The 14,633-nt window shown below is 43.0% G+C and overlaps 3 protein-coding genes across 3 annotated transcripts; all 3 read right to left on the reverse strand.

Moving 5' to 3' along the window:
* Positions 1-2,649: 2,649 nt before the first annotated feature.
* LOC132043420 (uncharacterized) lies at positions 2,650-3,384 on the reverse strand. Its single transcript, XM_059433911.1, has one exon. It carries the CDS (start codon positions 3,382-3,384, stop codon positions 2,650-2,652), a length of 735 nt encoding a protein of 244 aa, XP_059289894.1.
* An 89-nt stretch (positions 3,385-3,473) lies between these two features.
* On the reverse strand, positions 3,474-3,905 carry LOC132043421 (uncharacterized). Its single transcript, XM_059433912.1, has one exon. The coding sequence runs from the start codon at positions 3,903-3,905 to the stop codon at positions 3,474-3,476; it is 432 nt and encodes a 143-aa protein (XP_059289895.1).
* Positions 3,906-3,966: 61 nt separating this feature from the next.
* Positions 3,967-5,824, reverse strand: LOC132043422 (uncharacterized). The gene is made up of 4 exons (XM_059433914.1): positions 5,296-5,824; positions 5,096-5,203; positions 4,609-4,874; positions 3,967-4,275 (listed from the first exon to the last, which is right to left on the reverse strand). The coding sequence occupies exons 1-4, from the start codon at positions 5,822-5,824 to the stop codon at positions 3,967-3,969; spliced, it is 1,212 nt and encodes a 403-aa protein (XP_059289897.1).
* Positions 5,825-14,633: the final 8,809 nt, after the last annotated feature.

The following is a 14,633-nucleotide window of genomic DNA, read 5'->3' on the forward strand; positions in this document are numbered from 1 at the left end:
GTAACACGAGGTTTTGGAGATGGAGAGGGTAGTAGTTTCAGCATGAGCGAAAATAGCTAGCATGGAATATGACTGGCTTGACTCTGAGTTCCCTACATGTTGAAGAGAACGAGAATTAATTTAGATGTGTTTCAAAGAAAACGAGAAGATAGAAAATTTTGAGGGGTATATCTCAAAATTTTGTCCCAGTGTCGAATTATGATGACACTAGATGTTGTTAGGAAAATGTGGTCAAATTTAGGGAAAGATTGTTGATGAAAAAGGTCTTTCTGATGACGGGATGTACTTTTGCAGCTTCTTAATTATAAATGTGGCGGCCGCAACACACCCATAAGCGTACTACACGAATGCATCTATGTGCCGTCATAGGACCATTTCGGCGCGTCGTGGAGGACCGACCCTCGTAATTGTCCCGCATCGTATTATGACGACCTTAGGATGCGGAAGAATTTGACCGAGTCTCTAGAATGTAGATTCTCAAAAAGGAGTGACTTCTTAAAATTGAAAGAAACTGGTTGGCGAGCTAAAGCGGAGAGCGGATTCGTTGACTCAAACTTGTGAGTTTGATGTCCTTATCAAGCGGGGCGCCTCGGCTGTGGCGTAGATAGTTCCACGTTGTATTGTGTTTATCTGCAAAAAACGTTAAGATACATGTGCAGTTCAAAGTTATAATGTAATAATAACATAAGGAAATAAAGGAAGGGATTGTAGACAAACTAGAATTGAAAGCACCGATTTGCGGAGCGACTGAAATGTAAAGCTTCCGGCTGGCGGAGCAACTGTAATGTAGAGGCTTCCGGCTGGCGGAGCAGCTGTAATGTAAAAGCTTCCGGCTGGCGGAGCAACTGTAATGTAAAATCTCCGGCTTGCAACCGTAACGTAAAGTAAAATCTCCAATTGGCGTAATGTAATAAAGCCCCGTTGGCGGAGCAACTGTAATGTAAAGTAAGAATCTCCTATTGGCGGAGCAACTGTAATGTAAAGTAAAAAGTCTCCGATTGACGGAGCAACTGTAATGTAAGGTAAAATCTCCGATCGGCGGAGTTGTTGGCGAAGTTAGACGGCGGTCCTCGATTGGCGGGGCAATTGGCATTGTTAGACGGTATCCTCGATCGGCGAAGTTAGTTGACGCAATTAGATGGTACCTCTCGATCGGCGAAGTCGACCGGCGTAGAGTTAGTCGCGGTTAGATCGTATCCCCGATTGGGGAGTTATTTGACGCAGTTAGATCGTATCTCAATTGGCGGAGTTATCGTAGATCGCATCTCCGATTGGCGGAGTTATTTGGTCATTGTATCCCCGATTGGCGGGGGGTTGTAGATCTCGATTGGCGTAGTTATTATTGAGAAACGGAGCTCCCCCCATCTTCGAACAATCGACCTTTTTTTTTCGTTCGTAGGTGCATAAGCTAAGATAACAAAATAAAATAGGAGAAGGTTATTTTGGCTTATGATGTAGTGATGGACCGCCTCCACTAGAAGCTCGCTTCGATGTCATCTCGTCCTAATTCCTGTCAATCCTGTACTCAAAGAAAAATTCTTAGTTTGGGAGGGGGTGTTGATTTGTGTCGATCGTGGCCCTAGCCTTGTCACTTGAATGCTTTGAGCTTCTTTGGTTGCGGAGATCTGCGTCATGGTAGGTGGAAAAATACGTAAAACTTTGAAAGAAAGAAAAATATGGTATTTTAGAAATCGGATATGCATGTATATATACTACGTATAAATGCAATAAAACTCTATCATTTTTTAGATTATGACACATTCCGAAACGCATTGAGCTTTTCCATTCTGATGCCTGCATCCAAACGGTGTCTTTGCATAGTCTGTTCCTCTGACGACGCTTCTTCATATTCAAGCCAAGTGTCCCGATGTCTTTGACGATGAGACCGATCCTAATCTATAGTTACATTACAAATAAAAGGTTTCCTAAGGGGTATGACCGAACCTTTTAGGTTGCCTACGTATCCCAAATAGGAATCAGGTCTGTACGTAGTTCGAGGGTACAAATGAAAAGAAAATGATATGTAATGTGATGTGACCGAGCCGACTGCCTACGTATCCAAATGGAATCAGGTCGTAACGTAGTTCAGTTACAATAGAAAAGGTAAAATAATGCAATGACCTACGTATCCAAACGGAATCAGGTCATAACGTAGTTCAATTACAATAGAAAAGAAGATTAATAAAGGGACCGAATCCGGTAGGGATTGCCTACGTATCCCACCTAGGGAAATCGAGTCGAATCGTAGTTCCAGTTACATGAAGATAATGTTTTTGGGATTTTCTATTACAAGAGACCGGACCCGATGTGGGTTGCCTACGTATCCCACCGCGGGAAGTCAGGTTAGCGTAGTTCTGTTACAATAGAAATGCAAATTACAACGGAAAAGAAAAAGCTAGCTTGGATGTCTTCAGATGTAGTACTTCTTGATCGAGTCTGAGTTGATGGGCTTCGTGCTCACTCTTACCATCCATTTCTCGCCAAAATCAATGCTCCTCCGAAAGCACTCGATGAACCACGTATGGACCTTGCCAATTTGGTGCGAATTTCCCTTTAGCTTCATCACGGTGAGGAAATATTCGCTTTAAAACCACTCGCCCGGTTCGAATTTCCTAGGCCTTACTTTCTTGTTAAATGCCTTGGACATCCCTATTCGATAAAGTTCGCCCGTGACGACACGGCGTCCATCCTTTTCTCATCAATGAGCATCAGCTGTTCGTGTCTACTACGTATCCATTCTGCATCGTCCAAACCAACATCTTGGATAATCCTTAGAGAAGGTATCTCTACTTCTGCAGGTATCACAGCTTCGGAGCCATAGACCAGCATATAGGGAGTTGCTCCTGTGGATGTTCTAGCAGTGGTACGGTAACCAAGCAAAGCATATGGCAACTTCTCATGCCATTGCCTGTGACTGTCTGTTATCTTCCTCAAGATCTTCTTGATGTTCTTATTTGCTGCCTCGACTGCTCCATTCATCTGTGGTCGATAAGCTGTGGAATTTCGGTGGGCAATCCTAAACTTTTCACAAGTCTCTCTCATAAGATCGCTGTTGAGATTGGTCGCATTATACGTGATAATTGACTCTGGAATCCCAAATCGGCAAACTATATTGTTGCGAACAAAATCTGCTACCACCTTCTTTGTTACTGCCTTATACGTTGAAGCTTCGACCCATTTAGTGAAATAATCGATGGCCACCAAGATGAAGCGATGTCCATTTGATGCAGGGGGTTCGATAGGTCCAATCACATCCATGCCCCAAGCGGCGAACGGCCAAGGGGAGCCCATTACATTGAGCTCATTTGGGGGAACTCGAATGAAATCTCCGTGAACTTGACATTGATAACACTTTTGTACATAGCGAATGCTGTCTCTTTCCATAGTCATCCAAAAGTATCCCGCTCTCAGAATCTTCTTTGCCAAAGTGAATCCGTTCATGTGAGGTCCACATGTCCCTGCGTGTACTTCTTCTAACAACCTCGTCGCCTCCGTGGCGTATCCACGCATCTTAGCAATCCCAGATACGAAGTCCTCCTATATAGGATTTCTCCGTTAAGGAAGAAGTGATTTGCCATTCTCCTCAAGGTCCGCTCTCGTTTGTTAGTTGCATATTTCGAATATTCTCTCGTCTCGAGCAACTTTTTAATGTCGTAGTACCATGGCTGGCCATCCAATTCTTCATCGACATGAAAACAATATGCTTGCTGATCATGTATTTCTACCTTGATAGGGTCGATGTAATTCTTGTCCGGATGTTGGATCATTGATGACAATGTCGCAAGGGCATCAACAAACTCATTTTGGATTCGAGGGACATGCTTGAAGTCAATCTCTCGAAGCGCTTGCACAACTCCTTCACGCAATGTAAGTATGGAAGAATTTTGACATTCTTGGTGGTCCATTCTCCTAGTACCTGATGAACTAATAGGTCGTAATCGCCTATTATCAAAAGTTCTTTGATGTTCATAGCAACTGCCATCCTAAGCCCAAGGATGCAAGCTTCGTATTCTGCCATATTGTTCGTGCAGGGAAATCGATCTTGCCGAGATAGGGTAGTGCTGACCTATCTCGGAAACCAAAACTTCCTATTCTGACTCCTTTGAAATTTGACGCTCCGTCAAAGAACATCCTCCATCCTGAGTAAGGCTCTGAAATATCCTCTCCTGCGAACAGTACTTCCTCATCAGGAAAATAGGTTGTAAGCGGCTTGTATTCATTGTCTACCTGGTTCTCTGCAAGGTGGTCCGCCAATGCTTGTCCTTTGATGGCCTTCTGAGTTATGTACACGATATCAAACTCACTTAACAAAATCTACCATTTTGCTAATTTTCCCTTAGGCATCGGCTTCTGGAAGATGTATTTGAGTGGATCCATCCTTGAGATCAAGTACGTGGTGTACGCAGACAGGTAGTGCCTCAACTTTTGTGCGATCCAAGTCAAAGCACAGCACGTGCGTTCCAACAAAGTGTACCTCGCCTCGTACGGTGTGAATTTCTTGCTTAGGTAGTAAATGGCTTGCTCCTTTTTCCCCGTCTCATCGTGTTGTCCCAACACACATCCAAACACACCGTCCAGTATGGACAAATACAGCAATAGAGGTTTTACCGGTTCTGGCGGGACCAATACGGGTGGACTGGACAAGTACTCCTTGATTCTGTCGAAGGCCTTCTGACACTCTTCTGTCCATTTTGTGGCAGCATCTTTCTTCAGCAGCTTAAATATGGGTTCACAAATCACCGTTGACTGTGCGATGAATCGACTAATGTAATTGAGCCTTCCGAGGAAACTCATTACATCTTTCTTGCTCTTCGGAGGGGGCAAGTCTTGGATTGCCTTGATTTTTGAAGGATCCAACTCTATACCTTTTCTCGCTAACAATGAATCCCAATAATTTTCCAGCAGGAACTCCAAACGCACATTTTTGGATTCAACTTCAAGTCGTACCTCCGCAATCGTTCAAAGAACTTCCTTAGGTCAGTAAAATGATCTGAACTCCTTCGAGATTTGATAATGACATCGTCCACGTAAACTTCGATCTCCTTATGAATCATATCATGGAACAAAGTAGTCATGGCCCTCATGTAGGTCGCACCAGCATTCTTAAGGCCAAATGGCATTACTCGGTAGCAGTACACTCCCCATGGAGTGGTAAACGCCGTCTTCTCTGCATCATCCTCATGCATCAAAATCTGATGATATCCTGCAAAGCAATCGACAAATGATTGCAACTCATGTTTTGCGCAGTTATCGATGAGTATGTGGATGTTCGGAAGAGGAAGTCATCCTTAGGACTAGCTTTGTTGAGATCCCGATAATCCACACATATCCTGATTTTTCCATCCTTCTTTGGAACGGGCACAATGTTGGCCAACCAGGAAGGGTAGTTTGTAACCCTCACGACATTTGCTTTAATCTGCTTGGTGACTTCCTCTTTGATCGTTAAACTCAAATCGGGATTGAACTTCCTTGGCTTTTGCTTGATCGGTGGGCGGGTGGGATCAGTTAGTAGCCTATAAGAGACGATATCGGTGCTCAGCCTGGGCATGTCGTCGTAGGACCAAGCAAATACGTCGACATACTGCTTAAGCAATTCCAACAATTCTTGCTTCCGTTCAGCTTCTAAGTGTATGCTGATTCGAGTTTCCTTCACTATTTCGTCGTCTCCTAAGTTAACTATCTCAGTTTCATCCAAGTTTGGTTTCTCTTGATTCTCGAGTTGCTCGATCTCTTGCGGAAGATTCTCAGGCATCATGCTTTCGTCGTATTCCTCGTAATCTTGTTCGTCGTTTGTACTTTGCTCAATGGTTTCGTTACATGTCATAATCATAGAACGAATATTTTTACTAGTTTGAGTGCTGAAAAAGAAAGGCGAGTATAAGTAAGATATGATATTTTAATATAAAAAATAGAAATGCATTTTCATTAAAGAAGCATTCAATGCTTTTAAAGAAAGAGGCGAATGACAAAAAGAGCACAGGCGTGATTCAAGCCTCAATTGATCATGCTATTTTGAAAACAAACTACAATTCCACACTATTTCCCAAGACTCCATCTAATTCTGATTTCCAAGGATGGGGAATAAACGGGGTGACTAAGTTCCCCGAACTACGATTTGCTCCTGGGCCCTATTCGAATTTCAAACACCGATCTCTCCGGCCATGTTCGGCATCACGAATAGTCGGTGTCTCGGCATCGGGAATTCCTCCCCACAATACTCCTCGATCATTGTCACCTTCAACGGCTTTCTCCATTCCTCTTCATGATCTCTTCGTTCGACCTCCACCGCAAGTCATACAAACTTATCTCCACAGAACTTGATGGAACTTGTTCCTCGGTGGAAGTTTCTACGAAATAAATCTTGTTTGCTTTTCTCCAACATAGGATTCATATGCTTACTCCAAAAGTACCCAGCTAAAGCGTCCCCGTTGGATTGGTTCAATTATGCCATGATCGATTTTGGGCCTCAACCGAATACTTTGGTTTGCATCTTCTTTCAACATCTCGCGACGATAATGTTTTCCTTTGACCATCTTTCCGTTTAAATCCTCCGGCACTTGACATCTTCACTGTCATTCTATGGACCCCCTCCATCATCTCAATCTATTTTTACGGGTTACATGATTTCCACGGCTCTTCATCGTACCATGAAAGGTGGATCCATCTAATTCTCCCATTTCTTTGATATCGGAATACGGCATTCGTTCACGAATAGACGGGGTGCATTGAATTGCTCCCCTTGATTAAAGCTTCAACTACGATTTGCTCCCACCCCATTCGATGATTTCAAACAACGATGCAAAGTGGAAGGAACGGCTCCTGCCATGTGGACCCATGGCCTTCCTAACAACAAGTTGTAAGATGATGATATGTCCATCACTTGAAAAGGATCGGGAATTCCACGGTTGTAATGTGGTTGGGCCGACATAAGGGGCATGAGCAAAGATTTGGATGTAGACGAGATTTCTCCAAGGGTGTGATTGGATATTTCCTCCCTTTGTGTCCCGTGGAAAAGCTCGGACCTTCATTGAATTTTTTCTTTCATTTCTCCCTTTTGGTGTCCATCTTCAAACTTCTCAAGGTGTTGAGAGGGCAAATGTTACACCCTAAACCTCCATCGACAAGTACCCTAGATACAAACTTATCTCTCGCTCCCTTGCGGTGATGTGAAGTGCTTTGTTGTGTTCGTTCCTTCCGACTTCTAACTTGTCGCGGTAGGTGGAAGTTCGTCAAAAATATCTTAGGAGGTTTGTATCGGAAAGAAATCTTGTTTGCTTCAACCATGACTCGCATGTTCCTCATTTTTTTCCTTAACCGATTGTTGCGGCCGATTGCGTCTTTCACTCGTCGTCTCATCCGATATGCTTACTCCACTCGATACCTTCGCTAAAGCGTCCTCGTGAACTTCGAACTCATTAACAAGGACATGATCGATATTTGGGCGAGGGGGTCTTCTTCAATTTGGTACGTTCCTCAACCGAGGTCGAAGGTTAATAATCTTTGGTTTGCGTCTTCTTCCCGGTGAGATGGGTCTGTCCCGAACCTCGGCATCGTCAATGTTTTTCCTTTGATGGTGCTCTTTACCTGAACTTTCTCTGTTTAAATCCTCCGAGACGTAACATCTTCCTGACCTCGTCATTCCATGACCTCGTCTGGGAAGCTTTAAAAAGAGTAGAGTAACACATTTGATCACATAATTACGTCAAGTCGACGTGCAAACAAGCGTGTCCTAATTGTGGAGCCTCTTTTTGCCAGAGGTAAGCCTACGTTACACACAAGTTGATGATGATGATCCCTTTTTTGACACATTGTGCGATTTTTTAGAACAAACATAACTTCCATTCCAACAAAAGGTAGCTCGAGAGCTTACCCTTAAGCCTATGGCAGCTTGAAATGATAAAACACAAAAGGGGATGGCCATAAAGGCATACAAAAGGAATGGGTCGATGGAAATTTGAAATGAAAATGCAAAGGGTGGCCACGAGGGCGTACAAAGGGATTGGGCCATGCGGCACTCTTTTGGAATGTAAAGAAAATAAGAAGTGGAAAGAAAAGAGTCTAGGGCCATGTCGGGCCGTCATTGTCATCCCCATCATATGCTGGATCATAATCGGGCCCTAGGTCGTACTCAGGTTCCTCCTCTGGGTCTGTCCAACCTGCCTCTGGATCATATTCAGGTCCCTCCTCCATACCATGCACTGTAGGCCTGTACCCGGACTGCACCTCCAGTTCCTCCTCGGAAGGTCCGGCTGGAGTATACTCGGGTGATTTCTCAGGCTCCACCTCCATTGCAAGGTCACATTCTGCTTCCCACTCTGGATCTTCTTCCGGATCCTCCTCCATTGGTTCGTCTGACTCTATCGGATCCTCCTCCTCTACCAGCTGTATCAAATGGTTTACTGAACCCGGAACTACCTGCCTGTACATGTCATTGTTGACGTTCATGAGGGGCAGTACCTCAACTGTGAGCCAATCGGCTACATCATAGTCTGTGAACCCGTCGAATCCGTCCTCGGTTGGTAGAAGCGCTAGGCCCCCCACATTATACCAGGCGTAATACTCGGGTGTGCACCAACTCTCATTACTCATACCAATTGTGATCATGTTCAACCATTCTCTTTGTAGAATTCTCACTCGTGCCATGGTTCCAACCACCCAATCATAGTTACCATCATGCAGTGCCATGCGGGACCAGACTGGGACATCCTGCGTAACTTCAAACCGCCTCGGGACTGCGAGAGGCGCATATGGTTGAATCCGTCCAACCCGATTAGCTCGATGAAGTATAGATTTGCGAGTTCTCACCAAAGGTCTCCCGGACGAGCCGGGGGTTTTCCGAACAGCATCTCCCGTGTGGCCGTACCAAGAATGTGCGCCACTCCCTCGCTCCCGTAGGTTCGAGGCCGATGCCTCATTCTTTCCGTATGGCTCGAATTACGCTATGAGTATCTATGCAGTAATCCATGATAGGGGGGCGAGTATAGAAGTGTTCCACGGCCCATAACTGCAGCAAGAGATTACACCCCTCAAAAAAGTTATGCCCTCTTGAACAGGCCGATAGAGCTCGGAGCATCTCCGCGAGAATCATAGGGACCAATGTCAATTCATCCGGTCTCGAGAAGATATTCATAAAAAGTGGCAAAAGGTTAATATTGATTCGGTAGGCTTTCTTTGGGAAGACCAAGACTCCCTACAAAGCTATGGCGAAGACTCGTGGCCGCATTTTCTCCCACCTTCCGCGGTCACATGCAAACTCATCCCGATGGTGATCAAAGCTTTCTCGGTGCCCAAATCTCTGAAACAGAAAGTCAAACTTCACTGGATCATTTTCCACGTTTCGCAAGATCGGGTAGACATTAAATCCCAAAATGCGCAAGAATTTCTCTCCCGATATGAAGGATGGTAACACCGGCATTCTTTAAAAGAGGATTTTTTCTGAGAACTTGAAAAGAGATTTCGACAGCCAAAAAAAGAACTTAAAGTTAAAAGAGGATTTTTTCTGAAAACTTAGCAAGAACTATGGATTTTTAGTTATGAAGACTTATGAAAAAGAAAGGGATTTTTTCAATTCAACTTTAGAGTAAATATAAGTTTTCTCTCAAAATTCTAAGATTGTTTCCAAGGGATTTTCGCACCTTCAAAAACCTATCTAGAACAGCCCAAGAAGGCCGTATTTATAGGCAAGCAACTTGGGGGTTTCAACAACTTCTTCAAAGGGAAATTTGCCTTTAAATTTCGAATCAAAGAAGGGGAAAAATCTGAAATTTCAAAAAGAGGAAATGATGAAGAAAAAGTGACGGATTTTCACCTTTTCAGACGGGTTTGATGGATGTGGATTCGTTGGGATTCCAAATCTAGTGGATTCGCGGGTATGAGGGCCTTTACCCACGGATTGAACAAAAAATCGACCTTGAAACCGACGGCTCACCGCACTCCTCTTCCACCGAGGTTGATATGACGCTTTACCGGCTCCTTTCGGCTCGCCACCACATCAATCGAAGGGGAAAGAGACGTGGTAGCAGTGGAGGTGGTGGAAGTTTCAAACCCACAGATTTCACTATTTTTTTATTCAAGAGAGAGGGAAGGTGGTTTTGGCAGTCTGATGGTCATACTGGAGAGGCGATATGATGGAGGTGACGGGGTGGCGGCGATGGCAGTGTCATGGTTGAAGAGAGAGGAGGTGAGAGAGAAGGGGTCGTTTGGTTAGGGAGAAAGAGGGTCGTTTGGTTGAAGGAGAAAGACTTAGGGATTTTGGTTAGAAGACTTAGTTTAGGTGGTTTGGGCAGGGTTGGGTCAGCAGGGAATTGGGCTGGGGCGGTTGAGTGTTGGGCCACAGATTTTGATTTAGAAGTAGGAGTAGGATTTGACCCAAATTGTTAGTAGATGATTTGATTTCCTAATCCCTTTTTACTTCAATCAATTAATTAAAATATGCTTCTTTGTCCTAATTAGTTCCCAAAAATATATACACCTATATAAATTATAATACAAGTAATTTAATATACGCATTTAGTTTAAAAATAGAGTAAAAGATGATTAATACGGTAATAAGTAGGATTAAAGGAAAAATGCCAATGCCAATGCCAATATTGATATACGAATAAAAAAAATGTTTAGTCCTTTTCAATTATAAAATATGATGCGTGGTCATTTTTAAGAGACAATAAAAATGTTCCTGATTTTAGCGAAATATATCTCGAAAAATAGTGTAATAATTAGCGAAAATATTCCAAACACATTTTCGGGGAATTTTCACGACTGAGAAGCATAGTGAAATTAATTAAATAAAAAGGAGGGCCAAAATTGGGTGTCAACAATAACTATTCCTCATTATAGAATGGCACCTGCGGAGTTGAAAGAATTGAAGGAGCAGTTGAAAGATCTACTTGAGAAGGGATTTATTAGGCCCAGTACATCATCGTGGGGAGCGCTGGTATTATTTGTAAGAAAGAAGGATGGCTCTTTGAGAATGTGTATTAATTACAAGCAATTGAATAAAGTGACTGTAAAGAATAAGTATCCCCTTTGGAGGATTGATGATTTATTTAACCAGCTGCAGGGTGCCAGATATTTCTCGAAGATAGACTTAAGATCAGGGTATCATCAGGTAAGGGTGAAGGAGGAAGATATTCCGAAGACGGCATTCAGGACCAGATATGGGCACTATGAGTTCCGTGTTATGTCATTCGGGCTAGCTAATTCTCCCGTTGTACTCATGGACTTGATGAATAGTCAAACCCTCCCTATATTTATTTGTCATTGTATTTATAGATGATATTCTGGTTTATTCACCATCAGAGGCTAATCATGCAGAGCATCTACGTACAGTGCTTAGGGTTCTTTGAGATAAAGAGCTATATGTAAAGTTTTCCAAATGTGAGTTCTGGTTGAACTCTGTGGCTTTTCTTGGCCACATTATTTCAGGTGAAGGCATTAAAATGGATACTCAAAAGATTGAAGCTGTGAAGAATTGGCCAAGACCCACGACCCCAACAGAGATACGTAGTTTTTTGGGTCTAGCAGGATATTATAGAAGGTTCGTGGAAGGATTTTCTTCTCTTTCAGCCCCATTAACTAAGCTGACTCAGAAATCAGCTAAGTTCTAATGGACAGATGAATGTGAGCAGAGTTTTCAGATATTGAAGGACAAGTTGACTTCAACACCTGTTTTGACTCTTCTAGAAAGAGCATATGGATATGTGATCTATTGTGATGCCTCAGGTATTGGTTTGGGCTATGTCTTAATGCAGCACAGTAAGGTTGTTGCTTATGCCTCTAGGCAGCTAAAGAAGCACGAGCAGAATTATTCAACCCATGACCTTGAGTTCGCTCCAGTGATCCATGCCTTGAAGATGTGGAGACACTACTTATACGGTGTTTATGTTGATATTTATACTGATTATAAGAGCCTCCAGTACATCTTTAAGGAGAAGGACTTGAATTTACGCCAGAGGCGATGGCTAGAGTTGCTCAAAGATTATGACGTTGATATTTTGTACCATCCTGGGAAGGCTAATGTAGTAGCTGATTCTCTTAGTCGTAAATCTATGGGTAGCCTGTCATATGTGCAGCCGGAGAAAAGAGAGATAGTCCACAAAGTTCACCAACTAGCCAGCCTTGGAGTTCGGCTGTTAGATTCAGGTGATGCAGGAATTACGGTCTAAGATACAGTGGTGCCATCCTTGGTAGCGGAGAAAAAGGAACGTCAGTACGAAGATCCTGTTCTAGTCCATTACCGAGATACGGCTCCTAAGAAAGAAAAGACACCTTTTGTGATTACAGGGGATGGAGTACTCAGGTACCGAGGTAGATTATGCGTTCCTAATGTTTCAGGACTTCGTCAGCAGGTTATGGGGGAAAAACATTATTCTCGCTATTCTATTCATCCGAGCACAATAAAGATGTATTATGATCTCAAGGAAATTTATTGGTGGGATGGTATGAAAAGAGACATAGTAGAATTTGTCGCTCAGTGTCTGAAATTTCAACAAGCCAAGATAGAGCACCAGAAGCCTGGAGATTTATTACAGGCTATGGAGATTCTGACATAGAAATGGGAGGTAATCAACATGGACTACATTACAGGTTTGCCCTGTATTCAGCGGAAGTATGACTCGATATGGGTTATAGTTGATAGGCTTACAAAGTTAGCCCACTTCCTACCTATCAGAACTACTTATTCAGCTGAAGATCATGCGAAGCTCTATCTTAGAGAGATCGTACGAATTCATAGTGTTCCTATAGCCATTATTTTAGTTAGGCGGCGCAGTTCACAACTAACTTCTGGAAATCTTTTCAGAATGGATTGGGGACTCAGGTGAGTTTTAGTACTGCATTTCATCCGCAGACAGACGGATAAGCGGAGCGTACTATACAGACACTTGAGGACATCTTTGAAAGCTTGTGTGATTGACTTCCGAGGTAGCTGGGATGATCATTTGCCTCTTATTGAGTTTGCACATAATAACAGTTACTATTCCAGCATTCAGATAGCTCCTTATGAGGCTTTATATGGGCAAAGATGTAGATCACCTATAGGATGGTTCGATGTGGGAGAAAATCAATTAATAGGCCCAGATTTGATACAGCAAGCAATTGACAAAGTGAAAGTGATTCGAGAAAGGTTACTAGCGGCACAGAGTCGATAGAAATCCTATGCAGATAACCGATGGCGCAAGTTAGGGTTTGAAGTAGGCGATTGGGTCTTCCTGAAAATTTTGCCTATAAAGGGAGTGATGAGATTTCGCAAGAAGGGTAAGTTAAGCCCCTGATGCATTGGGCCATATAAAATTATTCGTACGGTGGGTAAGGTGGCTTATGTGCTAGAACTACCTTCTGAGTTGGAGTCTGTGCATCCATATTCCATGTGCTCATGCTCCGTAAGTGTATAGGAGATCCTTTGAGGGTTGTACCAGTAGATGATATCCAGGTAACTGAGCAGTTATCATATAAGGAAACCCCAGTGGCTATATTAGATAGGAAAGTTCATCGATTGCGAACTACGAATGTGGCTTCTGTTAAGGTTCTTTGGAGAAATAATAATTTTGAGGAAATGACTTGGGAAGCGGAAGAGGAAAGGCTAAATATCCCTATTTATTTCTGTCAGGAGGCTCAGTCTGAGGCATTATCTTCCCTAGGTATTGATTTTATTTATAGTTATTGTGACTGGTCATGTGAGGCCATGGTGTTATATATTTTAGCATGTGGCCCTGTGTGGCATTATTTTGGGTTGCTGTGTACAGGTTGGATTGGTATATTTACAGGGGAGAATCTGCCAAAATATTTATAGCCCAGGACTTTCATGACGAATGTTTCTAAAGGGGGGGGGGGGGAGAATGTTACCCTCTCATTTTCGTCGTAAGAAAGTCCTTGGCTTACTATAGGTAGTTCATACCCTTAGTACGGAGATGCATACCTAAGATTTTGAGATATTAAGTGCTTTATCACGCGTGTACTAGAGTATAAGTATGCATTCTTTGCAATACGATAGGATTAAAAGCTAAACGAATCGAACGGACGTGAGCCGGAGCGACTTAGGAGAGTCTGCAGAAACCAGTCACCATCGACGGGCCGTTGACAGGTCGATAAGCTGTCATGGTGCATCGTCCCTACTCCGCTGCCTCTGAACTTTCTGGTGGCAGGTCGACGGAGCACGTCGACGAGCCGTCGCGCTGTCGACCCGTCCATCGATCTGCATAGCTGGAACTTTCTAGTTCCATCCATATATATTTTTCCCTTATGTTTTATTCTTATTATTTTCATTCCCCAAATTAGAGAAAGTCCTAGAATATTCCCCTCAATATTTTACATCATTATAGTGAAGATTTAGCAAGATCCGAGCCCCGTAAACCCGAACTTGTGAAGGAAAAGTCATTCCTAAGGCTCCATTAAAGTTGTTAAGCTTTGGAATTGGAGTTGAAGTTTGATTCTTGGAATCCTAGAATCCTCAAGGTATGTATATAATTTCGACCTTTGTGTTTAAGTTAATTATCTAGAGTTTTAGTGGTCTTAAGCAAGGAAACATCATTATGGAAGTTGTAAGTTGGATAAGGGTAAAGTTAGGGTTAAAGGTTATTTTGAAGGATGAATTGGAATAGATTTGATTATATTTGGATATGTAAGTATTGATATTG

Source organism: Lycium ferocissimum, unplaced genomic scaffold (genome assembly GCF_029784015.1).
Source record: "Lycium ferocissimum isolate CSIRO_LF1 unplaced genomic scaffold, AGI_CSIRO_Lferr_CH_V1 ctg243, whole genome shotgun sequence".
Lineage (NCBI taxonomy): Eukaryota > Viridiplantae > Streptophyta > Magnoliopsida > Solanales > Solanaceae > Lycium > Lycium ferocissimum.